The sequence below is a fragment of the Amborella trichopoda genome, chromosome 11 (genome assembly GCF_054954075.1).
Source record: "Amborella trichopoda isolate Santa Cruz 75 chromosome 11, AtrichopodaSantaCruz75HAP2 v2.0, whole genome shotgun sequence".
Lineage (NCBI taxonomy): Eukaryota > Viridiplantae > Streptophyta > Magnoliopsida > Amborellales > Amborellaceae > Amborella > Amborella trichopoda.
Window position 1 is genome coordinate 30049069 of NC_142346.1, and position 27339 is coordinate 30076407.

General features: G+C 39.1%; 1 protein-coding gene across 8 annotated transcripts in view; it reads left to right on the forward strand.

Moving 5' to 3' along the window:
- The window catches only part of CBL (cystathionine beta-lyase), a 38032-nt gene extending 11150 nt beyond the window's left edge, over positions 1-26882 (forward strand). For 2 of the 8 annotated variants that reach the window (XR_016044140.1, XR_016044142.1), the window contains exons 8-13: positions 12433-12529; positions 12660-12741; positions 15436-15553; positions 25802-25909; positions 26018-26265; positions 26407-26882. Coding sequence is in view for 3 of the 8 variants with exons in the window: in XM_006859072.4 (XP_006859134.1) it covers positions 12433-12529; positions 12660-12741; positions 15436-15553; positions 25802-25909; positions 26018-26120; positions 26407-26582 (684 nt within the window). In the remaining 5 variants the exon portion in view is untranslated. Of the gene's footprint in view, positions 1-11863; positions 12530-12659; positions 12742-15435; positions 15554-25801; positions 25910-26017; positions 26266-26406 lie in introns of all 8 variants that reach the window. The other 6 variants (XR_016044143.1, XR_016044144.1, XM_006859072.4 and 3 more) reach the window with 4 other exon arrangements.
- The last annotated feature ends 457 nt before the right edge of the window (positions 26883-27339 follow it).

The window sequence follows — 27339 nt, forward strand, 5'->3', positions numbered from 1 at the left end:
AAGCCCAAGGGGGAGATGAGAGAGAGAGAGAATCCCTTAAAGAGAGAAAACCAGAGAGAAAAAAGAGGCTCTAGAAAGGAGAGACTTCTAATCTAATAGGATGGAGATCCGAAGAAAACCAAGAGAAAAGTGACCCATAAAGTCCTCATTTTGCGCTTTTTATGGTCTTCACAATGGCTTGCGCTCCAAGGTATCCCAATTACTTGCTCCCCAAGTCATCCCAATGATTTGCTCTCCTCAAGTCGTTGGTCCTAATGACTTGTTCCTCATGTTATTGGTCCCAATGACTTGACAATGGGGTCCCTCCTCATGGGATAGGAGCAACGCTTTTCCCTCTAGAAAGGTCTTTCTTGTGTTATTTGTTGTTATTGGGGTTGGACTGCCTGAGTGATGAGAATGATTTTCCTTCTACAAAGACCTGGAGAGAGAGAGAGAGAGAGAGAGAGAGAGAGAGAGAGAGAGAGAGAGAGAGAGGCCACCTATCCTTGTTGACGTGTTGGTAGTATCACCTTCATGCATTCTATCATGTCTAAGGATCGATTGGTATGGTGAAGAGAAAATAAAGAGAGAGAGAGAGAGAGAAGAGAAGGGGGATGGGAGGGAGAACTTAATTTTCTGCAATGAAATAAGACCTTAATTTTCCGTAATATAGTGCTCCCCAAGAACCTGATGAGCAGAAATCAAGGAATGTGGTTTCTACAGGATGGAGATTCCATAGTAACACTCACTTACTAAATGACGTACAGCGAGTTTTCCAAGGGAATCTTGTTTCTAGGAAATTGCTGACCTTGTTATAAAACCTACTCTTGGTGTCAGGGAGTGCTTAGGAAATGACTATTGACACGTGATTTCATGTTTGTACATGCAAATGAAGAGTGAATTCATTGCAGTAAATAGCAATTAATGAAGAATAAATCGTCAATTAATAAATCAAAATCCCAACTGTAATTACTACCCTTCGCTGTTGTTGGGGGTGGTATGGATATTAGAAGCATTTATCTTTTAGGGGTCTTTCATATACAAGGTTATGACCAGACAAACATATTTTATCTTTTGTTCAATTTATATTTATGTTATTTTTCATCCTTCTCTTCAATATGAGGGATGTAGAGGCCATTAGAGGAATCCCACCTCACCTTCATTTCCATACTAAATGTAATTGGGGAGCTTTTGACCATTTTCCTCTTCCCCATCAGTTTCTTTTTAAGGACTGCAAGTGCTGCTGGTCCCCACCTCCCTTGGTGTCGTGTTTCCCTTCGACACCACTCAATTTTGTTATCCTGGGTTCATTTGACTCCCTTCCTCATAAAAGGGAAGACGCCATGAATCCCTTTCTAGATAATTGTTATCTCATGCACATATTCTTTGATGTTGGAAGATTATTCTTGCACATGAAAATATAGGTGTTTTCCAAAAGGAGGTTCGTATTCCTTAAAAGACGCATAAAGGCAAATTTCGACTCATGGATTAGGAACACAACCTAGTATGAATTCCTTGCAAGCAAAGGTTGGGATAATTGCCTGTAGGCTTATACTTGTTGGTTATGTGAGAATATGACTTTGAAACAACAAATGCTTTTCATTATGTTGGTATTCTAAGAAGTATCAACTCTTGATAATGAAAGTAGGACTATGTGACCTAAGCAAGTATATACCGTTTAAAATTTTCTTTATTTTCACTACTCGGATCACTTACAAGTGTCCAAATACAATATATGAATTAATAAAAATTACAAAGAATGCTAATGACTCTCACTTGCTTGCCATCGAAAAGAAAACCCATTCATAACATAATTCTAAAAAGTGCTTGACATTATGAATAAACTTAAGAAAGAAATAAATTGAGTAATACCGAATACCTTGCCTCAGGTTATCCCCAAGGACTTCGTACACCACCCATTGGGTCTCCTCCTCCAATGGTGTACAGTATCTCGGTCTGACCTTGTCTCATAAATCGGAAAAGCCTAGGCAAAACCTCTTGAGAACGTGACATGGGATAAGACTTTGATCGAGGCCCAACACATAAATAAATCTCAATGCACATAAGCTAAGGCGTGGCCCCTTTTAGCTTGGGCGTGCCCTGCTTAGGGTTCTACCTTCTACAATCAGACCCTAAGCTAAGTTGAGAGAAATAGAGAGAGATAAAGGGCAGTGTGCCTACTCTAAGATTCAGAGAGGGAGAGAGAGGCTAGTAAAAAAGGTGTAGAGAAAAGAACCCCCATAGAGAATATTTATAATAAACTAGGGTTTTTGAGGTTAGGGTTTTTTGTCATCATTATGAGACTCAATCTTGACTTTTGATCATAGAGACCTGTGGGTTGAAGATATAATCATCTATTCATTCCTTAGATCAGCCATCATAATTAAATGGAATGAGGTGGAACCATTATCCCTCAATTTCCATAACTATATTCCCATCAAATATTGTGTGGAGAAAATATTATTTTTTTATAAATCAATTTCAATTAATATCTACACTTTCCTATTTGAAATCAATCAAATTATCTACATAGCACTTTCCTTTATTTTTCCAATAAAAAAGGTGGCTTAGCACACAAGCCACACAAAAAGGAAAGAAGAACGGAGTGGGGCACCTCATACGTGGATACCATGTAGACCCCATGCCCCAACTAGGGGGCTTATTTGTGGTCGGTCCAAAATCCCAATGGGCCCCTACACCCTATATTATATTTTAGAATAATAATTTTTTTATAAATCCATTAAATATTTCATTTTTCTCTCTAAATTAAATAAATCTAGAAAAATGATTTTTCCTTAGAATTAATCATATTAAAGAGGATTTGATAGGAATTGGATTTAAAGAGTTAGGACATCCTTTCTAGAAACCGTATCTCACTGCACCTTCTCAAACTGACCCAATAGTTCCTATGACCCACAGCCCTTCACAGGGGTTCATGATTGAACTATTAAAGTCAGCCAATAAATGTAGGAGACACGATCCTAGTCCATGGATTACAGATTCCTCCCCGAGGACAAGTCCAGTCCCCATTCTAGCACTATGCTCGATGGGTCCTTCTAACACAATCCACTGTTGCAGGGAGGCATCTCTTGCACATGTACACAACACACACTCATCCAGAGGGCCGCTTCCTAGATGGCTATCATGTTGTGTGATGGTAATGATGAGGATTTTTTGCCCTTACCAACTACACTAGGTACAACTCCGAATTCATCAAGGGATAGCCCCACATTGAAACTTTTATTGGTTGTGCACAAAATGTCCAGGGCTACAGGTTTTAGACATCACCCTTAGCCATAGTCAGCCAAAACTCAGGTGAGTCTCGGCACTAATAATGCCTTACAGTCCAATCTGGACCACACTCCCACTGGAGACAACATATCTTTATATATGACTGCAGTACATTATCTCATGAGGACTTTAAATGGCCACACAACCCCAACAGATAAACTAAGAAAATGGAAAGCAACTAAAGTTTAATTAAAAAGGGACCATGATGCATACTGCAAAAGGAAATAAGAATATGAAAACACCTGAAAATTGAAGTTTTGACTTGTCAATTTAGGTCCAATTCAAAAGCATTGTAATGATTCTCATTCCAAAATACATGGGGAAGCATATAGGGTTTGTGGTCTACCTTGCAAGTGTCCTCGTGCTCTCTAACAAGTAATGATTAAGGTATGGTAAAGCAATTTAACATAACTTACTTGGTTGTCTGTATTCTATGATAGAAAGTAGTGAGATTTGGATAATGTCAGGCATGATATGCTCCCTAACTCAAAAAGATATACTCCAAGTTTATGTTTTGGTGTTGGTTGTATTGAGTCGGTAAAATGTGGCTTGACTTTATTCATATGGGTGATAGAGTGGATATTGTCAAATGGTGTTGTTGGAGTAGTTTAAAGTGTATAGACGGTGTTAGATAGTATTGTTTTGATAGTTGAAATGGGAGAGGTGGTTGTTTAGTTGATTTAGCATGGAGTCTATTTGGTCTATGCTTTTGTAATGTTGGGAGTCCCATGAGATTGAATATGGTTGGATTACTTCCTATATTTGGTTATGTGTGGAATCAACTCTTCTTGTAAAGGGATAACTTATAATCATCCAAATCTTTGGGTTATCCCTAATAATGTGGTCAATCTCATTCAAATAGTTGTTGTAACAAATATAAAGTCAAACCCATTCAAAATATTGTTGTAACAATACATCGCATGTATATCCAAAAGTATGTATATCTTGTGTTATAAATACACAATCTCATCTCATGTGTAAGTTCAAGAAAGTGAGATAGAGACTTCTTCAAAATATTTGAGTTGTTCTATTATAGAACCAGGCTCTGATACCATAATAGAGCAGCGCAAATATTTTGAAGAAGTCTCTATCTCACTTTCTTGAACTTACACTTGAGATAAGATTGTGTATTTATAACACAAGATATACATACTTTTGGATATACATGGGATGTGTTGTTACAACAATATTTTGAATGGGTTTGACTTTATATTTGTTACAACAACTATTTGAATGAGATTGACCACAATATTAGGGATAACCCATAGATTTGGATGATTATGGGTTATCCCTTTACCATAATAGAACGATCCAAATATTTTGAAGAAGTCTCTATATCACTTTCTTGAACTTTCATGTGAGATGCGATTGTGTATTTATAACACAAGATATACATGAGATGTGTCGTTACAACAATATTTTGAATGAGTTTGACTTTATATTTGTTACAACTATTTGAATGACATTGACCACAATATTAGGGATAACCCAAAGATTTGGATGATTATGGGTTATCCCTTTGCACGCCCCCTCAAGCTTAACGTACTGTCACGAATGTTGAGTTTGGATTGTAGATATTGAAACCTACTGCCGGATAAAGGTTTTGTAAAAATATCAGCAAGTTGATCCTTTGTTGACATGAATTGTACATCAAGATCTTTTTTCGATACTTCATCGTGAAAATCGATTTCCACATGTTTAGTGCGCGTATGGAAAACCGGGTTGGCAGTAAGATAGGTGGCCCCCACATTGTCACACCAAAGAATAGGTGGTTTATGTAAGAAGATGCCAAGTTCCCCAAGGAGCGATTGCAACCAAGTTAATTTTGTTGCGAAACTAGCAAGCGCACAATATTCTACCTCTGTGCTTGAACGGGCCACTGCCTGTTGTTTACAGGAGCTCCAAGATATAAGATTCGGTCCCATAAAAATAGCATAACCGCTCATGGATTTGCTATCATCAGGGCAACCGGCCCAATCAGCATCAAAGATGGCAGAGAGGTCTAGGTTATGGGGCAAACCATATGTCATGGTTCCCTTTAGATAGCGCAAAATTTTTTTCACTACCACTTAGTGATCAGACGTAGGTCGATGCATGAATTGGTACACTTTGTTGACACTATAGGGAAGATTAGATTGCATGAAGGTTAGATACTGAAGTGCCCCGACCGTACTTTGGTATAATGTAACATTGTCTAGAGGGTCCCCAGAGTGAAGGGATAGTGTCGTAGATCTTGCAAGTGGACTAGAGAGGGGTTTTGCACCATCCATACCAGTTCACTAAAGTAGATCAGTAATGTATTTGCGCTGTGAGAGAAGTAACCCGCCATCATGAGGGACGACTTCCATCCCTAGGAAGAAATGTAGGGGGTCGAGATCTTTGAGCGCAAACTCATGGCCCAAGTTATGAAGGATTTTGTTAATGAAGATGCCACTATTCCCTGTAACAAGAATGTTATTTACATAGATGAGAATATAGGCCACATAACGGTTATCATTGTAAACAAAGAGGGAAGTATTTGTTTTGGATCCCACAAAGCCAACCGCCATAAGAAAGGTACTTAGACGGTGAAACCATGCCCGTGGGGCTTGTTTCAACCCATGAATTGCGTTTTGAAGGCGGCAAACATGGGTTGGATGGTGTTGATCAATGAAACTGGACGGCTAAGCCATAAACACTTCCTCTGTAAGGGGGTCATGCAAAAATGCATTGTGTACATCTAGCTGTCTAATTGGCGCAATGCTCACTACTGTTCTTATGGTAGTATGCTTGACAACCGACCTGAAAATGTCTTTGTAATCAATCCCTGGTTATTGATTATACCCTTTGGCCACAAGATGGGCCTTGTGTCGCTCAATCGATCCATCAGCCCGATGCTTTATTTTGAAAATCAATTTGCAACCTATAACATTGATGTTGGGCCGGGATGGAACAAGCACCCATGTTCCATTTTGGATTAAAGCGTTAAATTCATTACTCATAGCTTCTCTCCGCTCCTTGTTTTTGCTAGCTTGAGAGAAGGAAGTGGGTTTAACATCATGGGGTCCGGCATTGGTTATGGGATACTTGGATGAAAGATAGGCTTTTGGCTTAAAGATGCCATCCAGAGATCTAGTGCGCGTGGCATGGGTTCGGTGTGGATTGGAAGGGTGCTTTTCAATGGGTATTGTCGGAGGAGTGATGGGGCATTGGTGGGTCGCAATATTGGGTACTATAGGAGCAGTTGGATCAACAAGTAATGGGTTAAGAGACTGTGATGTTTGAGCTCTATCTGTACTGGGTGGTGTGGGTGTAGTGCTATTGGAGTTTGGCGGAGTAGAGTGAGGAATATGGGTATTTGTTAGTGGTGGAACTTCTTGGTTGGAGCATTCACGTCGTAGAGCGTGATGGTTTTGAGGTGGGTTGTGATATGGACTGCCTGATGGCAAATTAGATAAACCTGTCAGGCTATTTTGTTGTCCACCTCAAGGTTCAAAGCGAGGCTGCCCTGGATCAGGTATTGGTATAGAAGACCCCTCTAAAGGTGGTAGTGCTGGTGTGAGGGACTGCACAAATGTGCTAGTAATGGAAGAGGATGACTTTCCCTGTAGACCTGCAAAAGGAAATTTATTTTCATCCAAAATTACATGTTGTGAAATGATGAGCTTTTCATTGGTCATGTTAAGGCATTTTGTAGTCTTTATGACATGAACTGTAGCCGAGGACGGCACATTGGACTAAGCAGAACGCCATTTTGTGCTAGTTATGGGCGTATATAGGGGTAGCATGCACAATCAAACACCTGTAGAAATGACTAATCTGGTGTGATCTTAAATAAGGGTGTTTCATTTCCAATAACGGCAGAACATTGTCTTTTTATTAGAAAAACTGCACATTCAAAGGTATGATTCCAGTAGGTAAATGGTACTGATCCATGAGTAAGTAAGGACATACCTGTTTTGACATTATGTCTATGTTTTCGTTCAGCAGAACCATTCTGCTCATGGGTATGTGAGCAAGATAGACGATGCTTTATCCCACAAGAAGCTAACTATGGAGATAGACGACGATATTCTCCACCCCAATCTGTTTGTAAACACTTGATACGTCTTTCAAATAAGTTTTCAACCAAAGCCTTACTTTAGAAAAAAGTGTTATAAGCATCTGATTTTTGAAGAAGAGGAAATATCCATGTAAATCGACTAAAGCTATCCAAGAAATGAACAGAATGACAGTAGCCTTCTATAGATGCAACTGGTGCAGGTCCCCATACATCAGAAAATATTCAACCCAATGGCTTAGTACTAATCGTGGATGAGTGCGAAAAAGGGAGTTTACGACTTTTCCCTTTTTAACATGCTTCACAAACATGGGGGGCCTTATTATAGAGAACATGTAATTTATTTTCAAAAATTATTCTCCTAACTGTGCGTATTGCTGAATTGCCCAGTCGATTATGTCATTCCTTTTTTCTCCAAGGAATGCTGAACTTGTACTCTTATTGTTCCTCTTCTTTGCTACCTCCAGTTGGTATAAACCATCCTTAGTCGGTAGTAGAGCTCTCCCTGTTGATCGGTCCTTTACAACAAAATAGGCAGGGTGAAATTCAAACACAATATCATTGTCCTTCGTAAACTGATTAACTAACAATAAATTGCGGCAAATGGAAGGAACATGTAGAATATTGCGAAGAGCAGATGTAGCTGTTTGTAATGAGTTTTGAGGAGCCAATATTTTTTATGCTCAAACCTGTACCATTGCCAATATTTATCTGTGCTGGTCCCGTATATTTTGAGTGGAGAGAAAGATTGGAGAGATCAGCAGTAATGTGGTTAGAAGCTCCTGAATCTGGGTACCATGCATCGTTGATGTTGGAATGGGCCGCATAAAAGGCATTCAGGTTTACACCCAAATCAGGTTGAAATGCATGGTTTAACTGTTTCCGACATTGGAGGGCTGAGTGGCCCACACGATTTCATACTTGACAAGATATGTGGGGGCGATTACCTTGCTGATTTCCAAAGTAGGAGTTATTGTTTTGCTGCTGACCATGGCCCACGAACATGGCCACCACGTCCACGATTTAGGAACTGACTGCCACGGCCCCTTCTTGAGTTGTTTTGTGTGGTTGCAAGATTGGCTGATGGAGAGCCAATATCCAGCATGTAATGTTGGTCGGAGAGTCGAATCTCTTGGCTTAGCAACATACCATAGGGAGCATTAAGGGTAATTGGATCAGACTTTGTAGTCATAGGTCTGAAACGAATTATACTCGGGGGGAGTTCACCAAGAATGTGAAGTATCAAGTCATCATTAGACACTGGCTTTCCTACTGCAGTGTGATGATCGACTATGTTTTTTGCTTGCTTAAAATAATCAGCAAGGATCCCTTCTTGATGGTCTGCAATTGGAGTTGCAGTTGCATTATACGTGCTCGTGAGTGATTCGAAAAATGAGCGTTCTAGTGCAGTCCATACTTCTTGGGAAGTGGTAAGCCCTACGATCTGGGCATGGATGCCCTCTATGAGGGTCAAGATAATCCAGCTAAGTAACAGCTGATCTTGTCGCTTCCAATTGAGAAACGCAGGGCTGATCTTAGGCAGCTGGAAGAAAGTTAGCAGCTCAATGGAGGGAGCCATCGACATAGCCGAGAAGATCATACCCTTGAAGAATGGGCATAAACCATAGTTGTTGGAAACGCCTGGGAACCCGAATCATTTTAGGAACCGGAATCGCAAAATCGCGCTTGGCCAAAAGTTTCTCATTGTAGGAATCGTTGTTCGTACAATAGGAATCGTTGGAAACGAGATTCCTAATTTTCAGGATTTGAGTATCGATCGGAATAGGTCCAAGTTTCATCCACTTATGGAATCGAGATTCCGGCTTCCTTGGAATCGAGATTCCCACCCCCCTAGGTTGGACACTCCAAGTGTCAAGTTTCATGAATATGCGGAATCGAGTTTCTGTCATCCATGGAATCGAGTTTCCGACATCTGCGAAATCGAGTTTCCATCATTTATGGAATCGTGACTCTAACATATTTGGAATTGAGTTTCCATCGTTTATGGAATCGTGCTTCCAACATATTTGGAATCAAGATTCTGAACTATATGGATCAGAGATCCATGCTGGTTTGAGATCGAGAATTATAATAGCATAATCGAGTTCCGACATCACTTGATTCGAGTTTATGACATATGTGGTTCATAGATATGTTGTTGTGTAGAATCGTCAGTCCATGTGTGTTGTTTTACATGTTATTAAATGATTTCAATATGTTATAGGCATTTAAATTAGAGGTGAATAAATAAAACTAACATTATTAATAACCACTTTACATTCAGTATTTCAATATTAAGCAATGTTGCGAGGCTACACATACTGTAAGATCACTTAAGCAGTCTTTTCAGATAACATGTGAGCAAGATTTAGATACCAAGGCAGCTTACATCACCGCAAATATAAGAAACATTATTCTATGGGCATCCAAATAATTTCACTCAACATATGATCAAGATTAAGAAACCAAGGCAGTTTACATCACCGCAAATATATGGAACATTATTCTATAGGCATTTAAATCAGGAAAAAAAAGGTAAAAATAACATTACTAATAACCATTTTGCAATCGGTAGTACAGTAAGCAATGTTGCTAGGCGAGACGTGGTGTAAGTTCACTTAAGCAATTCACATAAGTATGAGCAAGGCATAGAAACTATAGTGCATTAACGCAGATATAAGAAACATAATAAAGATAACTAAAAAAGCAACACAATCTCATTAAATTCCTTCTAAATACATGCCTTATAAATAATAATACCCCCTTCTAGTACACATGCTGCCTGATGCTATCGTTTGGGACCTTAAGGCATGATGTCCACTAGAAAATAAAACGTTACTTTTGTGGTTATTATTTACAAGAAACCACTGTTTTATACAATGTTGATGATTCAAAACCCTAACGAAATAAGTTCCATTACTTGTAGAATCGTGTATCATTTAACATGAACTCAAGATTTAAACCTCGCTAGAAGTTATATTCAATCTATTTGGGAGTGTCTACCGACAATTAGGGGGTTCAAGTTTCTCTAGATTTGTTTGATCGAGATTCCGAAATTAAGGAATCGAGATCCCAAAACTAAGGAATCGAGTTTCTTTGGTTTTGAAAAATATTTTTAAAAGAAGTGTTGAATCGAGATTCCGAAATTAAGGAATCGAGTTTTCTTGGTTCCAAAAATAGGTTTCCACATATGTGAGGAATCGAGATTCCGAAATTAAGGAATCGAGTTTCCTATATTGCGAAAACGAGTTTCCACCTAGGTACGGAATTGAGATTCCGAAATAAAGGAAACGAGTTTCATTGGTCAAAAAAACGGTTTCAATGGAGTTTCTTTAATGACAACGTGGAAAAGAGTTTTGGAATCAGAATCGCAGGGTCTGAGGAAAGATTTTGGGAACTATGGCATGAATTGAGATTTCCAAAGCAAGTAATTGGTAGTTGTGAGTTTGTGGGGAAGAAAGTGATGGAGGTTATTAATGGTAGGGTTAGGTTTATCGGCAACAAGTGTAGGTGCGTTGGTAGTAGGTGTGGCCATTATTGAGTGTAGGGAAGAGGGTAAAAAAGAATATGGGGAGGATAGGTGGGCACAAAGATGCTGCTGGATGCTAGAGAGAGAGTGAAAGAGATTTTAGAGAGAGAGAGGGTTTAGATGGAATGTGGAAATAAATAAATAAATAAAGGTGGAATGAAAATTATGGGAGGACTTTGTTGATGAAAAGATGGTGTTGGGTAGAATAATGGAGGCTATACGAAAAGGCTAGAGAGAGAGACGTATTACCAAGGGAGATATTGAGTATTTAAGATGAACATGGTGAGGAGGAGTTAGATAGAATAAAGGAGGCTATATGATAAGGCTAGAGAGAGAGAGATGTATTTAAAAATTAAAAAAAATGGCTTAATTAGTAATGAAGAGAGGAATTTGTACGCAGAGAGAAGAACTTGGGTTAAGGAACGACTTTCAGATGGTAGGCTGAGTGGATCGACTCTGCTCTGATAACATAATAGAACAACCCAAATATTTTGAAGAAGTCTCTATCTCACTTTTTTAAACTTTCACGTGAGATGAGATTGTGAATTTATAACTCAAGGTATACATAGTTTTGGATATACATGGGATGTGTTGTTACAACAATATTTTGAATGGGTTTGACTTTATATTTGTTAGAACAACTATTTAAATGAGATTGACCACAATATTAGGGATAACCCAAAGATTTGGATGATTATGGGTTATCCTTTTACACTTCTGGATGATCACTGGCAGCACATAGGATTTTAAGTCCCTAAGCTTGTTTTTCAAGGAGGCAAAGGAATTAGGACTGCACCTTTTGCTGCATTATATTTTTTTGAGGTGTATGTACTCTTGTTTTTTATGGTTGGTTGATGTTTGAAGAATGCCCTCAAATTCTTCTGTGGAGGTTACGCTCATCATTGTATCTGAAACAAAACTTGTAATGAGGTTTATGTGGGTTTCTCTGATATGTTTGCATTTTATAGAGCCTTCAGAATCAATGAAGTGGCTGGATTTTTCGTATTATGCTGCATACGATACAGGTGGTGCAGGTATGCTATGGGATATTGAGAGTTTCTCTCCTTTCAAAAGGATTGGATGCAAGGAACTGGTACAGGTTGGCTTTAAAAGTTTCATTGGGATGTTGAAGCAATCAATTGACAATTGTGAGGCTGGAGATATACTCCTTTTTTTTATTATTATTAAATGTTGCTGCCAATTATTCACTGATTATGTTCTTATTTGTTATAATTCCAAGGGGAGTTTATTGATAGATTACTGAATCATGTAGAACGTATATTTAAAATAGAAAGAAATAAACATTTTAGGCTTTGTTTCAATATGCATATGCATATGTATATATTTAGAAGCTGATATTTTAGAGTTATATTTGTACGGTGGTGATTGCTAAATTCTTAACTTAGCACTAGAATGTTACATTGTTTTGCATGCTGATGTGCTCAAAATTTTACTTAGCATGCAGTGCATGTACTTGGTTACCTTCGCATAAATTTTCCTGTATTTTAGTTTATACGCTATAATGTTGGAGTTCTCTTGCCCTTTATTTCCTAAATAGGACATGGCTTTCTACTCTTTTGCTTTGTATATTCAGAACATAGCAGAAATTGCCCACACACATGGTGCTCTTGTTCTTGTGGATAACAGCATCATGTCTCCTGTACTTTCTCGACCTTTAGATCTGGGAGCAGGTATGTGTACACCCAATCATTGTGAGAGATTTCTTGTTGGTTTGGTATATTTCAGGTTGCAGAGTTTAGAAGTGATGAAGTATCAAGCTGAAGATTATCATGAAATGATTCCCTTTCTTATCTTTTACAGATATCGTGATGCATTCAGCTACTAAATTCATATCTGGGCATAGTGATCTCATGGCAGGCATTCTTGCTGTAAAAGGGGAAAGGTTAGTGAACTCTTTTTTTTACTGTATGGCTATAGATGTTTTCAATTTTTTATAGAACATATTAGAGAATACGTTGTCTTTTGGCTTATTATTGGATTATACAATACAAGTAGAGACTTTGTATCTTAGTTCTGCATCCTCAGTCATATTTATTGGTTATAGTGCTCATATTACTGGAGGGACTTTGGCAGTTGTTTGAGTGAGTAGAATTGACTTTCTTCTGTTTTGGTCTGAAAGTCTAGTGGATATGATGGGTTTTGCCTTGCTCCATGGACAATCTAACTCTGTCATTCCTAGTTTATCGTACGAAGTGGATGTGTGATTAATTAACCTTTTCACGTCGATCTGTTGGTTTGTCAATTATGAGTTAAACAAGAAATCTAACTGCCATGCATTTTTGGACCATATTTATGTTGAGCGTGAACATTATTAGACTTGGAAATAGGTGACATTACGGAGTCCATTCAAAGTCAATTATTCTTTATGGGGAACTACAATATCTTTTCATAAAGACATTCGTTCAGAATAATTGGTCTAAGAAGGGTGAGGATATTAAATTTTCCCTCAACTTGTTCCAAGCCCGGGTAAAGGAGGCGAGTTGTGTTCGGTAGGAAGTGAACATAAAATTTTGCCAAAACTTTCCATGAATCCTAAATCTACGCTATTTGCTTATGCTAGGGCGTTCCCAATACACAAGGCATTCCCCAGAAGTGACATGCCATAACACCGCCTGGTTGCACTAGTTGGAAGTAGTGAGAAAAGATATGGGGGCTTATGGCTTCACTAGGGGTATGGTCATTGGTAGTGTAGAATGACAGACCAGGATTCGTATAGTTGACCCCAAGTAATTGGAAAAAGGCTCTGATGATGATGATGATGATTTATTCAGAATAATACAAGGTTGTCCTCCTTTTTTGATGATGATAATGATTTATTCAATTGTGTCCTCTGCTTACCCAAAGATTGAGAAAATTTGAGAAACTGGATGCTCAATGCTGAAAGTGGTCATAAGTGAGCATCTTGTTGAGAGTGAAAATCACGTAATTAATTTGGTGCTAGGGGATGATGGAGAGTAGGAGTCTCTAGCTTCTGGGCAGAGGATACAACACAAGCATCATCCTACACAAGTTGGGAATAATACTTGATAGATACAAATGAAGATCCACCAGCATACTAACGTATTGGGCTACTCAAATGGATAAGATGGGCTTTTTGACTCTCTGAAAGGCACCACCTCTCCCCCCCTTGTCCTTAATGCCTCTCATAAAACTAGGACACCACAAAACCCTCCTCCCCAAGACCTTAAATCAAAGCCCGTCTGTGCCAAGGATCCAAGGATAATGTGGTAGTCTTAGGAACCTATTCTGGATTGGGGAATTACATGACCACACATTTTGCAAGAATCTCACTTGATTCCCAACCCCAACTTATCTCATCACTCTAAAGATGGACCCTAACTGTTGAAGCCACTTTCCAAACTCCCGAATCGTGTTAGGTCTATCTGGAACCCTAGATCCACCCATAGCTAGATTCACCCATAGCTAAACACATCTAGCTTAAATCCCTAAAAGTGCTTGCTGCCTAAGGGAAATACCACTTAAATGAGTGAAGACTTGCTTTATTCATGTTCACTAATTTTCTTATGCCGATATCTCACACTCAACTTGGCTTGCACCTTTCCCCCTTTACATCATGGAACATTCGTGATTCACTGTTCCAAAGCCAAAAGGAATCTTTCGGTGACATTTTAATCACGTTAACGATTTCTACCAGTATTCGAAAGAGTGACATGTGATATAGAGGAATCTTATAAAGAATCATGTAGTTGTTTTAGTGAAAATAAATCATTCTGGAAGGGACAAATGTAGAAATGGCTTTTACATAAGATGCATGGGCTACAAAAAAAAAGAGAGTATCCGAACCCAAAACACTTGTCTTTCATTTTTGGGTTTAAGGTGGTTCGGACATTGTATGTCTGAATTGTCCCAGAAATGGAAAGAAGGCTTCCTACATCCATTGTCCGAACAGCTCTGCTACTCAAAAAATAAGACTCTAGTCCGTACATTCAAGAGGCAAAATGGGAATAATAAAAATCATGTAAAAGTGGGGCTTTGAAATCGGGGTTAATTTTTAAATTAGAAAATTAAATGGAACAATAGCATTTCCTTATTTTGTAACTAAGACTGGTTTTCTTGAGTTTGGAGAAATTTCAACATCTGTGTTTCCTAATCATTGAAACTGACTACCCCTGGCAGTCCCATTCGTGTTCCCTTAGCTTCCATTGATAGGAACTATTGCATAGGATTCCATCTTTACTCCTGACACGCCAAAATCAATAGCATGTAATAGGACTGGTCAACTCCTTGGAACTGCTTGTGTTGCATCTTTTATTTACGTGTCAAAAGATGATATGTTTCCAAGTGTTGGTTATCTATTATATGGGGAACGAAATTTGAAGTTACTGGACACTGGCTACCTTCATGTTGTTGGAACCTCTCTTTTGTTATATTTTTTCCTTTGATTCATTTTTTAAAATGTTTTCCATTTAATTAGTTAAATTATCTTTTATGTGAATTTGCATGCCACATTGTTTGTCATGTTCTTAGACATGCCCTTTCTCCAGTGTAGTTTTTGGTGTGGAACCTCGTTGGGATCAATAGGTTTCTCATACTCATTTATTTTATTTATGTGTAGTTTGGCAAAAGATATATATTTTCTACAAAACGCAGAAGGTTCAGGATTAGCTCCATTTGACTGCTGGCTTTGCTTGCGGGGTATCAAGACTATGGCTTTACGCATAGAAAAACAACAGGTACCGCTTAAAATTATCTTTCCTTTTGGTTTTATTTTACTTATCTGTCTAATTTCTTAAAGAAGTGGCTATGTGAAGTTCTAGGGAATAAAAAAAAAAAACTCATCTTTTTCTTTTATTAATATATCTGAATTTCAATTTCAAGTGCCAAAAACCAATGTTGTAAACAAGAAATAAAACCTTAAATACAACCCAGGACCTTTCCATTTTACAGCCAAATATATATAATAGGGCTGAATACAAGCTTTAACTAGAAATTCTATTACAAATAATGTTCCTGAAAATTGCAATAAATTGAACAATTATGACTGAAAATAAACTTAATACAGCCGGGAATACTTACTTGCCTTTGTTTAGGGTCATCCCCTTAGAACTTAGTACACCCTACATCCGATTACCTAATTGATGGCGTACTCTAGTCCTATTGGCTCTATTGAATTCTCTAAGTCAGGTAGCTCCTTTAGGCCATACCTTTTTCAGATCTAAGGTTTGAGTGCATAAAACAAATTAGGTTCCTTAGACCCCTTTTTGGACCTTTCTAGGGCATGCCACAAGTGACACCTCCTTAGGTCTGTAAGTGTTGGGCATGCCCCTTTACGTAATCTGTGGGTGGCATGCCACCTGAAGTTCCCTTGGGTGGTGCGTGACACACCTTTGGATGAGAGAGAGAGTGTGACACACCTTTGGATGTGTGTGTGTGCATGTGTGTGCGTATGTGAGAGAAAGAGAGAGAGCTAGGAATTTCAGTTGAAGAGAATGAGGTGGTCTAGGAATTTTAGTTGATGAGAATGAGGAGGTCTATCCTCTATTTGTAGCCTCTAAGTGGGTTTAGGTATGCCTGTCTAATTTAGATTTCACCTTGGTCATAGGACTCCAAGGCAATCTATGAGGTGAGAGAGAAACAAATCTGAGCTATCCATCCCATGAATTAGGCTTCATGATTCAGTGAGGAATCTAGGATCCTTATCCCCTGAATCTTTAACCCACGTCCACTTTTAGTCAACCTAGGATAAGAACAATCAAAACATCTTCTTTCTTGATTAGAACTTCGTCTTCTCTCGCTAAGAGTTTGTTGGAATTCAGAGTAAAAAAGATTTGGTCAAAAACAAAAATTGAGAGAATATTTCAAAATATAAAATATTCTCTACTCCCACAAAGTATGGAAACTAAATCTTTTTCTTATGACATGTCATAAGGTTTCCTTATTTGATAAAACATATTTATTATAAGAAATAATTTAATCCTTAACAAAAATAAAAAGACATGGGCATCCTTAATAGGCTAGGATGTGTGGGCCACATGTGCTCCATGTCCCACACCCATGTGGGGCCCCGAGTGATGGGGCTAAGCCCTTGGCCTACCACGTGGATCCCAAAATGCCATACGGATTTTTGGAAATTGCAAAAATATCCTTTTAGGTTTTTTTATAGCTGAAATGATTTAAAAATTTCCTGAAAATTTTCTAAAAATCATAGAATCATTTATTAAGATGAAAATAAAATTTCTAGAGGTGGATTGGTACCAATGGGTCAAGAAAAATGACTGTTAGGGCACTCCACCTGGCCCAGTAACCACAATCCTCAACTATATTCTCAAACCAACGCAATGAGACCCACCCAGGACCTACAGTCTCGTGTAAGGGCTCATGATTGGCTTGTCAAAGTTGGTCAATAAACAGTAGAACCATAGCCCCAGATTACATGTTCCTCCCGTTAAGAACAAGTCACGTGCTTATATCACTATAGTGCAAGGGGGACTCTCTATGCACATATACATGTATCCTTTTGCAGAGTCGCTTCCCGATATGTGGCTGTCATGTATACATGTCATACGGAAGTTTGTTTTGGATTTAGTCCTTGTTCTCACAAGCCTACATCTAGGAGACCACGAAACTCTCCTGGTCTACACATCATCTCTGGGCATCTTACCAACCTAAACAAAGGATGACCCTCCTGAAACCCTCTCAATAGTACCATATGCTCAGAGGAAAGGGTTTTAGAAATTACCAGGGTCATAAACTGTCTAACTCTAAGTTAGTCAACTAATACACACTCCCACTGAAGTTTATAATCTATTATAATTTATTATTTACATGCTCTCCTAGGCTTTAAAGGCCACAAAGCCCAACAATTTCCAAACCTTGGAGCTAGTTTTTCATAATGCTTTTATGCATTCTGTAATGGACTCTCAAGTAAAAACATGAGGGCATTGTCTGAATTTCTCCAATTTATGAACTTATTGCGTACCGGTGCTATTACCATTGGGAAACTGTGGCATAACTGGTTCAATTGTTTCTGTCAAACTTTCATTTTTATTTTTGGGCTATATATTGATTGATTTATTACTGGGCTGTTCTTAGAGGGGGCAGAATGGTCATTTAGTTTTTATTATCCACCTACATTTCATTAAGTTGCCAACCAAAATATGGGTGGCAATATGGACTTCCTGACTCCACCAATTTGGGGACCCACAATGTTAAGCGTATTATTAAAAAATTTCTCCACTTAAAATTGCTAATACTTGAGGCCAAGGAGGCCAAATGATATTCAGATCATAATATGTCTTACTTCCATCTTATTGGTTGCTCATGGTTGAACCTGTAACTGCATGTTGAGTTTCAACTTAACACACTCAAGGCAAGAGTCTCTCATAACAAATTTTCCCACATTATGCTATAGAAAGAAAGATTGATCTCCATGGGGATATGTAATTGACAACTAATGATATAATAAGTTAATAACATGTCTTTCATTCACTTGTCGTTTGTTTCCCTTGGTGTTTTACAAGATTTGCCAGGGAGCACTTTAGAAGTGTTCTTTCAATGTTTGATCCTTGCTTCCCAAGTGTACTGTGAGCAATTCTGTCTTTTCTTGGACAATTTCAGAATGTTCCCAATGGTTCTAATTAACTGGTGCTTTTGAACATTTCCAGGATTGCTTCCCTAACATTTCACCCATTTTTTCTTGTCTGCTTTCCTATCACTTCCCTTGAACCTTTGTGACAGTTGTACTTGCTACCATAGTTGCGGGGATCTTGGTCAAGGGGTGGCGATTCCCTCTTGGAATCTCAATTTGACGATTCCGGAGCCAAAGCCTGAACGGTGTTCGCTTCCTCTCATCAAAGGATCTTGATCCCTACCTATTGGGATCTCGGTTCCTAACTTAAATATCTGCAAAGGATCTTGAATGACTCCTTCCAATTCTTGAATAGTTGCTTTTTTTTATCTCCATTTTCATTTAAAATTTGTAATTTATAATAAAAAATCTTTTCTTGGTTTTTGTACTGTCCTTTGTGTCATTTCATGCATTTATTGTATCTCACTTCCAATCCCCCCTCTAAAGCCTTACCAGCTGCATCCATCTCAGTCTCCCTCTCGGCCTTTCCCCTATCTCTTGGCCCTTCCCTACCCTAGACCCCTCTCATCGCTACTCTCCCTCTCAGATCTTCTCTCCTTCCTCTCTCTTCCCTAACCTATCACCTTTCTGGAGTTTCAACCAGGCTTCAACCCCTCCTAGAAGGTCTTTTCACCCCTATCCCTCCCCTTGTGCTGCTGAGAAGGCTTTGAACCAAGCTCTTATTCTTGCCCCTCCTCATCAAGCCTCCTCCTTTCCCTCTGACCCTCTTCTGTACCCTCTGTTGCTCCCTCCTTAGACCATCAACTCGACCCCTTTTTGTACTCTTTACGTCTCTTGCCTTTTAATTTCCTCTCGACCCCTCTTTGTACTCTTTCCCCCTCTTCCCTTTTGGGTTCCTCTAGACCCCTCTCGCCTCTGGTACTCTCTTTGTCCTCTCATATAGATTCCTCGAACGCATCCCGGTTTTCCCTCTTTCATTCCCTTTCGGATTCGGCAGCTTCTGTCGATTCCATTTTTTTTGACAATATAGATCGGGCGCAAGGCAACACTAGGGAAGTTTTTGGGCTTCAAATTCAACGGTTCCAAGAAGATTTTTGAAGATTTCATAGCTGCTGAAATTAGTTCTCCATCCAAACCAAAGAAACAGGGTAAGATAGAACTGACTAATCTCGTGGCTTTTGGGGTGAATTATGACAAAGGCAACTCTTTGGTCCCCGCTTCATCTTCGATCATTCTCATAGCTTCATGTCCTCAGCTGATGCGTTTTACGAGGCATTCCCACCTTTCCTATCCCTCCCAATGAAGATTCTGATGTGGAACATCCGTGACTTGGGCCACCCTCAAAAAAGACGTGTTGTCTGGGATATTTGTGCCAAGTGTTCTCCCTCCCTCTTAACCTTGAGTGAAACCAAGCTTCCTCCCCTAACCTCCCCTACATCCGAAGCATATGGGGGTTTCAGACCTTGTAGGATAAGGAGCTTCGGGGGGGTATTTGGATTCTTTGGGATCCAATCCTTAATGATTTGATCGATTGCTTGGTTGGCCAATTTTCGGCCACAGTTAGCCTCTCAAGGCTCTCAGATACAGTGGTATATGGTCCCAACTCTGACTCTCTCAGGGCCTCGTTTGGGCCGAATTGCAATCCATTTCAGCCATGTCTCCGGCCACCTGGTGTTTGGGAGGGGATTTCAACGTCACTCGTTGGTCCCATGATCGAAACTCAAATCACTCCATATCACCGGCAATGGTTCAATTCTTGGAATTCATTTTCCATAATCAGCTCATTGACATACCCCTTGAAGGAGCCCAATTCACTTGGTCAAACCATTCCATAAACCCCTCCCTCTAAACTTGACCACTTTCTAATCTCTCTTGAATGGGACCTATCTTTTTCAAGTTCACACACCTTAATTTTACCCAAACCTACCTCTAATCATCGCCCTATTATGCTCGATACTCCAGCCATCCTTCGGGGCCCAAAACCCTTAAAGGGTTTGAAACTTGGTGGACCAATGAGCCTAACTTTAAATAGATGGTGACAAATTCTTGGAATTCTACTCAAGTTCATGGTTGGGCGGGTTTTCGGTTTCAAAGGAAACTTCAGCTGCTGACATCCACCTTGAAATCTTGGAAAACCCAACATCGAGGGAACTTTCAGTCCTTGAAAGAATCTCAGCTCCAAAATATTAAGTTGTAAGATCACCTGGAGGAGTTTAGACCACTTATTTCATCTGAATGCAAGCAGCGCTCAAAGGCCAAGCTTGATTATCACTCCACACTCCTCAAGGTAGAAGTTTATTGAGCTCAGAGAGTCAAAGTCAAATGGTTGAAGCTGGGAGACTTGAACACGGGTTTCTTTCACAAGATAGCAAATTGTAGGAGGTGTGAGAATTCAATCACCCAACTCAAGGTTGAGAACTCGATCTTAGACCACCCTCAGTTGATTGAACAACCTATATTTCCAACCTCTTTCCTCTTGCCCCAGCTCGAGACCTGTTATGGACGACATTGTTTTCATGTGTACCAGACAAGGCCGAATGGCTAGAACGGCCTTTTTTGGAGGCTGAAATTCTCTTGGCTCTCAATGACTTGAGTCCCGATCGAGCTCCCGGCTTGGATGATTACTCGATAGTCTTCTTCAAAACTTTCTGGGAAGTCATTTGCCCTGACATCATTGAGTTCTTCTCAGAATTCCACTTTGTAGAGGTTATAAACAAAGCCATGAATGCCACCTTCTTAGCTTTCATCCCTAAAATCGAAGGGGCCAAAGAATTAAACGACTTTAGGCCCATAAGTCTGGTCAACAGTGCTTACAAGCTTCTAGCTAAGGTCCTGGCCTCAAGACTTAAGGTTGTTCTTGAATCAATCATTTCTCCCTCCCAAGGAGCTTTTGTCAAAGGGCGGCAAATTCTAAATGGGGCATCGATAGCCCATGAGTGCATCCATTCCAGATCCTTTTCTAACTCCCTTGGACTATGTATCAAACTAGATCAAGAGAAAGCCTACGACCATGTGGATTGGGAGATACTCGATGAAACCCTCCGAAGAATGGCTTTTCAACCTAAGTGGAGAAGTTGGATTAGAGGGTGCATCTCTAGCTCAGTTTTCTCGGTTCTCCTCAAGGAACTCCTAAAGACCCTCTGTCACCATTTTTGTTCGCCATTGTGGTAGAGGTCTTTAGCACCTCTCTTTCACGTCTCTACCAAGCAAGACCCTTGAGGGGTTTTAGCTCTAGTAATCTTGGCCCTTGCATCTCCCACCTTCAATACATAGACGACACTCTGGTCTTTTGTGACTCCTTGAATCTACATGTCGACACTTTATTGCTCTTTTTAAAGTGCTTTGAGATGGCCGCCGGGTGTAAGATAAACCTTTCCAAATCCAAAATGATGGGAGTGTGTATTGAACCTTCCTTAATCCAGTTCTTCGTCAGCTGGTGGGGCTGCTCCATCAAGACTTTGCCCTCTTCATACCTAGGCTTTCCCCTTTGACTGGGTTACCTCGACTCTCTCAATGCAGCCATATTATAGACAAATTTGATCGGAGATTCGCAGGTTGGAAAGGCAGGTTCCTTTTCAAGGTGGGTAGACTCACGCTTATCAAAGCCACTTTAGCCTAGACGCCAGTGTTCTAGATGTTGTTATTTCATATCCCCGCCTCTATGGCAGGTAGATTGGAGCGAATGGTGAGGGAATTCTTTTGGTTTGTGGAGAAGGGGCACAAATTCCATCTCATAGACTGGCCTAAACTATGTTTGCCCAAGTCTCAGGGGCCCTGGGTATTCGAAATCTTCGACTTCACAATAATGCCCTTCTGAGCAAGGGGTGGTGGAGGTATGTGACACAACCAAGCAACGTTTTGAGAGAGGTCATCAAGTACAAGTATTGCCATGGTAGCAATCAACGGATTCCTGTTTGTAGGACTAGTGGTCAGACGTCGGGCTTTTGGAAGTCGATCCTGAGGTGCCACGAAAACTTCTTTCGCAATATACTTTTGCGCCCTAGGGAGGGGACCTTGGTGTTGTTTGGGCATGACATTTGGGTCGGCATTAGACATTTGAGGGATCAGTTCCCCAACCTCTTTCAGATTGCGTGTGAAGCTCAGTCTACAATAGCAGATAATTTTGTGCTCTCAGGTTATCTAAGATCCTGGTCGCCAAACTTTAGAAGACCCCTCAATGACTATAAGCTTGATGAATTTGGGGCTTTGGGAGATCTCCTCCATTCAGTTCATACCTCTTTCTGACGATGATAAGATTATTTGGGAACCATCACCATCGGGGAGTTTTTCAGTCTCTTCTTTCTTTTGTACCCTCACTCCCACCATTGCATGTCCCAATCTATCTTGGTTTCCAAAAGCTTGGAATTTCTTTTTGTCCACTGGCATTCAGGTTTTCTGCTGGATAGCACTCCATCAGAGGGTGTTGACGGTAGATCTTCTTCAAAGAAGAGGACTGCAATGCCCTAATAGATGCATTTTGTGCATGGAAACTGAAGAATCCAATGCACATTTATTTCTCCACTGCAAATTCACCGGACACTTATGGTCTTACCTGTTAGGTCTATTTCAGTGGACATGGGTCACTCCAAGCTCCATCCCACATTTGTATCAGGCTTTCCTCCATACTCCTTGGCCCAAGGCAGGTATAGAACTTTGGAAAGCATCTATCTCAACTACTATGTGGGTTCTGTGGATTGAAAGGAGCCGCATAAGTTTAGAGTAGAGATATCCTTGGTTGGGCCATTGGCCGACAAAATTGGGAACTTAGTGACTTTTTGAGCCATGAACCATAGTTTGTTCAAAGGCATTCCCTTCTCTGATATTTATAAGAATTGGCACATCTTAATCCTTGGGGCAAAGCCAACAATCTCAGGATCCGCTCAAGGGAGGCCACCCGATTTAGGCTCCATCAAACTCAATTTGAACAGATTCTCTCTTGGGAACCCTTGTACCTTCAGAGTAGGCGGGCTTTTTCATTCATCCGATAGATAGACATTGCAAGATTTTTCCCGCCCCATTGGCCATGTGGATTCAACTCTAGCTGAAGCCAGCATTTTTCTCACCTCCTGGGGTAACAAACTGGTGCTGGAAGGGGACTCTAAGAATGTCATTGCCTGGGCATCCGGTCTCTCCCCTTGCCCATGGTAGATGATATCTTTGATGAGATACCCCACTCGTCACAAGGCTTCTCAATCTCCTAGCGCCATATTTTTTGGGAGGCCAACTCTGAGGCGGACCATCTTACTAGAGAGGGAGCTCACTCTAACTCCCCGGGAAGGGGGTGGGGGCATAGATCTTAGTAGATCTCCTTCTTTTCTCCTTAGATTTTTTATTTTGCTTTTGTATCATTGTTTTAACCCTTCGGGGATGTATAAGGTGCCCTGTAAGAGGGTCCCATTTTGTGTACATTTTATTACCCAGTAATACAATTCTAGTCACCTTTCCTCAAAAAAAAAATCTTCTCCTTGATTGTTAATTATTAATGTTTTTGTATATATTTTTTTATACAGAATGTCTTTTCTACCTTTTAAAAGTGTCTATTAAATTACACTATTTGAAAGTGTAAGGAAATAATGACATTTTTCATTGATTTTTTTGTTCTCTTAATTTCCATATAACGATTTTTGCTTTAAGTAGAAAATCTTTTCTAGGATTTCGTAATTCCTTTGTCTTTCATTTATTAAATAATCAATTTAATGTCACTTCATGAATTTATTGAATCTCACTTCAAATCTGCCTAAAATCTTTTCTTTGATTTTTAATTATTAAGATTTGCATACATTATATATTTTTTTACACAAAAATGTTTTATCTGCCTTTCAAAAGTGTACTTAATTGACGATTTTTTTTATATTATTTGAAAGTGCAAGGAAATAATGACAGTTTTAATTAATTTACTTATTCTCTTAATTTTCATCTAGAAAATTTTGTTTAAAGTAGAAAATCATTTCTTGAATTTCGTAATGCCCTTTATGTCTTTCATTTCTTAAATAATCAATTTAATATAATTTCATACATTTATTGTATCTCACTTCAAATCTTCAAACAATCTTTTCCTTGATTTTTAATTACTAAGATTTTTGTACATTACATTTTTTGTAATTGTACTCTTATATCTATGGACTCTAAGCGTACTCTTTTATTGGATTTTATAATTTTTATGGGATTTTCTAGCAATAACGTTCTTATTAGGATTTTTTTGTCGAGCATATTGATAATGCTAAAAGATTGATTGTTCGTTCTTTTAGTTTTCAAATGGTCCCTTCTGCAAAAATTGAGAGAACATATTTGCAAGTATATGCATCCACATATACTAATATATAATATGGGGTGTAAGTATATGCACACGCATAATTGCAATTGTATATAGTATATGCACACACATAATTGCGATAGTATAGTAATAATTGAAGATAACACATATCTCACTTACACACACACATTCAAATTTATAATATGGGGTGTTCCCCCTCCCCTGCCTCCATATACATGTTGTGCACATATGCACATATAAGAGATACACTCCCAGGTTGCTCCCTGAGCAGTGGTCCCAAGCGCTCCATGGGTAGGGAGCTTCTGCCAAGGGTCGATCCCAGGCTCCCGCACCCTCACCTGCATCCACACCCACTCCCAACAGCTATGGTTGCTACACATACAATCTCATGTCATTTCCTTTTGTGTTTGTCATGTGCGTTTTTATTTTTTCGTATTTCTTTTGTTTCCTGTGACTTCCTTATCCCTCATAACCTACTTTTGAGTTTTTCCATTGTTTCCATTACTTGCCACCATATTCATGAGTTTATTGCCATCTTGCATGGCTTTGATTTTCACTTCTCAGGGAACAGTTGGCATACTCATATCTATATTCATTATTTACAGCTTATTCATGATTGTTGATGACCATATCTTGGACCAAAACTGCACTCTTGGGAATGAAAACCTTCGGTGCATGCCTCACAGTCTCAGAGTCGAACAAATGTTATTTTTAATTAAAGTCATGTGTTCCATCTTTGCACTTCCAATGCAATTCTATCAACAAGGGCCTGATTTTCACTTCTCAGGGAACAGTTGGCATACTTAAATCCATTATTTACTTGCTAATTTGTGATTGTATGATGGCCATTTCTTGGGCCAAAAACACCCTCTTGGAAACTAAACCTTTCGAGCATGTCTCAGTCTCAGAGTCAAACAAATGTTATTTTTAATTAAAGTAGTTTGTTCCTTCTTTGCATTTCCGATGCAAATTCTACCAACGAGGGCCATTAATTGGGGTGTGGGAACTGCTCAGATTCACACTGTCGTAGTTTCTGGTCATTTAACTTCTTTTTCTAGTATTAGAATCTTTGGGGTCCAAGTATAATTTGCTTCATTTTATTTCATTGGTCTTTGGCAGGAGAATGCGCAAAAGGTTGCAGAATTTCTTTCATCTCATCCTCGTGTAAAGAAAGTCTTCTATGCCGGTCTTCCTGATCATCCTGGCCATTCTTTACACTACTCTCAGGTACTTGTAATCGAACAACTACTAGTTTGCATTTTTATGTTGACTGGATTAATGAAGTATCTGATTTTTCAAGAAAATGAAATGCATCTCACTGTGTACCTTGTGCAGGCCAATGGGGCTGGTTCAGTGCTCAGCTTTGTGACAGGGTCATTGGCACTCTCAAAGCACATTGTTGAAGCCACACAGTATTTCAGCATCACTGTTAGTTTTGGTAATCATTTGGTCCACTCGCAAATTCAATTGCCAGGCATCACTTCTATTGGAAACTTGCTACCAAAGTGAAATATTTTCCATATGCTCGATCGAACTTTCCATGTGCTCAATCGAATATGCACACTGGAACCTTACAATTAAATGTAAACAATCAAACTCTGTAAATCATATGAAACCTCTCTCTCTCTCTCTCTCTCTCTCCCCTTAAATTGGTGCTCCTACTCTCTCGCTCATTATTGTGATTAAATATGTTCTTACAGCGGAATGACCTTGTTGACATGTAGGCAGTGTGAAGTCACTCATCAGCTTGCCGTGCTTTATGTCACATTCAAGCATACCTGCTGAGATGCGGAATTCGCGTGGTTTGATTGAAGATTTGGTTCGAATATCTGTTGGCATTGAAGATGTTAACGACCTGATTGCAGACTTGGACAATGCCATTAAAACTGGGCCTCCATAATTTATTCAAAATGCTATGCTGCAAAAACTGGGAAAATGGTTTTGTTTTACTTCCGATGGTATGTTAGCATGGTGTATTTTTTTTTTTTTTTTTTTTTTTTCCTGTTAGTGAAAAATGATACCTTCACCTAGTTTGTTTTAGGTTTTTTTTTTTCTGGTAGCAAAAAATGATGCCTTTACCTAGTTTGTTTTAGGGCAAATTTCAAGGGTAGAATTCTTGTTCCTCACTCGTGCAAAACTGGGTGCCTTATCACTAAATCATATAGTCCATGGGCGTGTTAATGTTATGTTGTTGCATTAATTTGGAAGCTGTATTATTCATCGGTGCAGTAATTTTCGTTTCAATTATTGAATTTTATTTTTTTCTGAGATTGATTATGAAGAAGGGAGTGCACTCAAAATTTAAGGTCACACAAATGCCAAAAACATAGTTTTCTCGAAGTGGTTTCATTCTATTACAATGAAATGGTGGCATGAAATCATTGTGTATATATCTATATATATATATGGAAAAGTCTTCTCAACGTTTATAGGCAAAAATGAACAATGATTTTGCCTACCATCATCACCGTCTAAAGTTCATCGCATAGTCACAATTGTTTGATATTGTTTTTTTTTTTTTTACAAATCGGAATGACTTGAAATTTTGAGCGTGTGTATATCTTAGTAAGACACATCTAATAAAAATATAAAAAAAATAATTCGTGAAAAATAATTGAACCAAAATGCCTTGAAAACTTTTTGGGGGGTATTTTGGT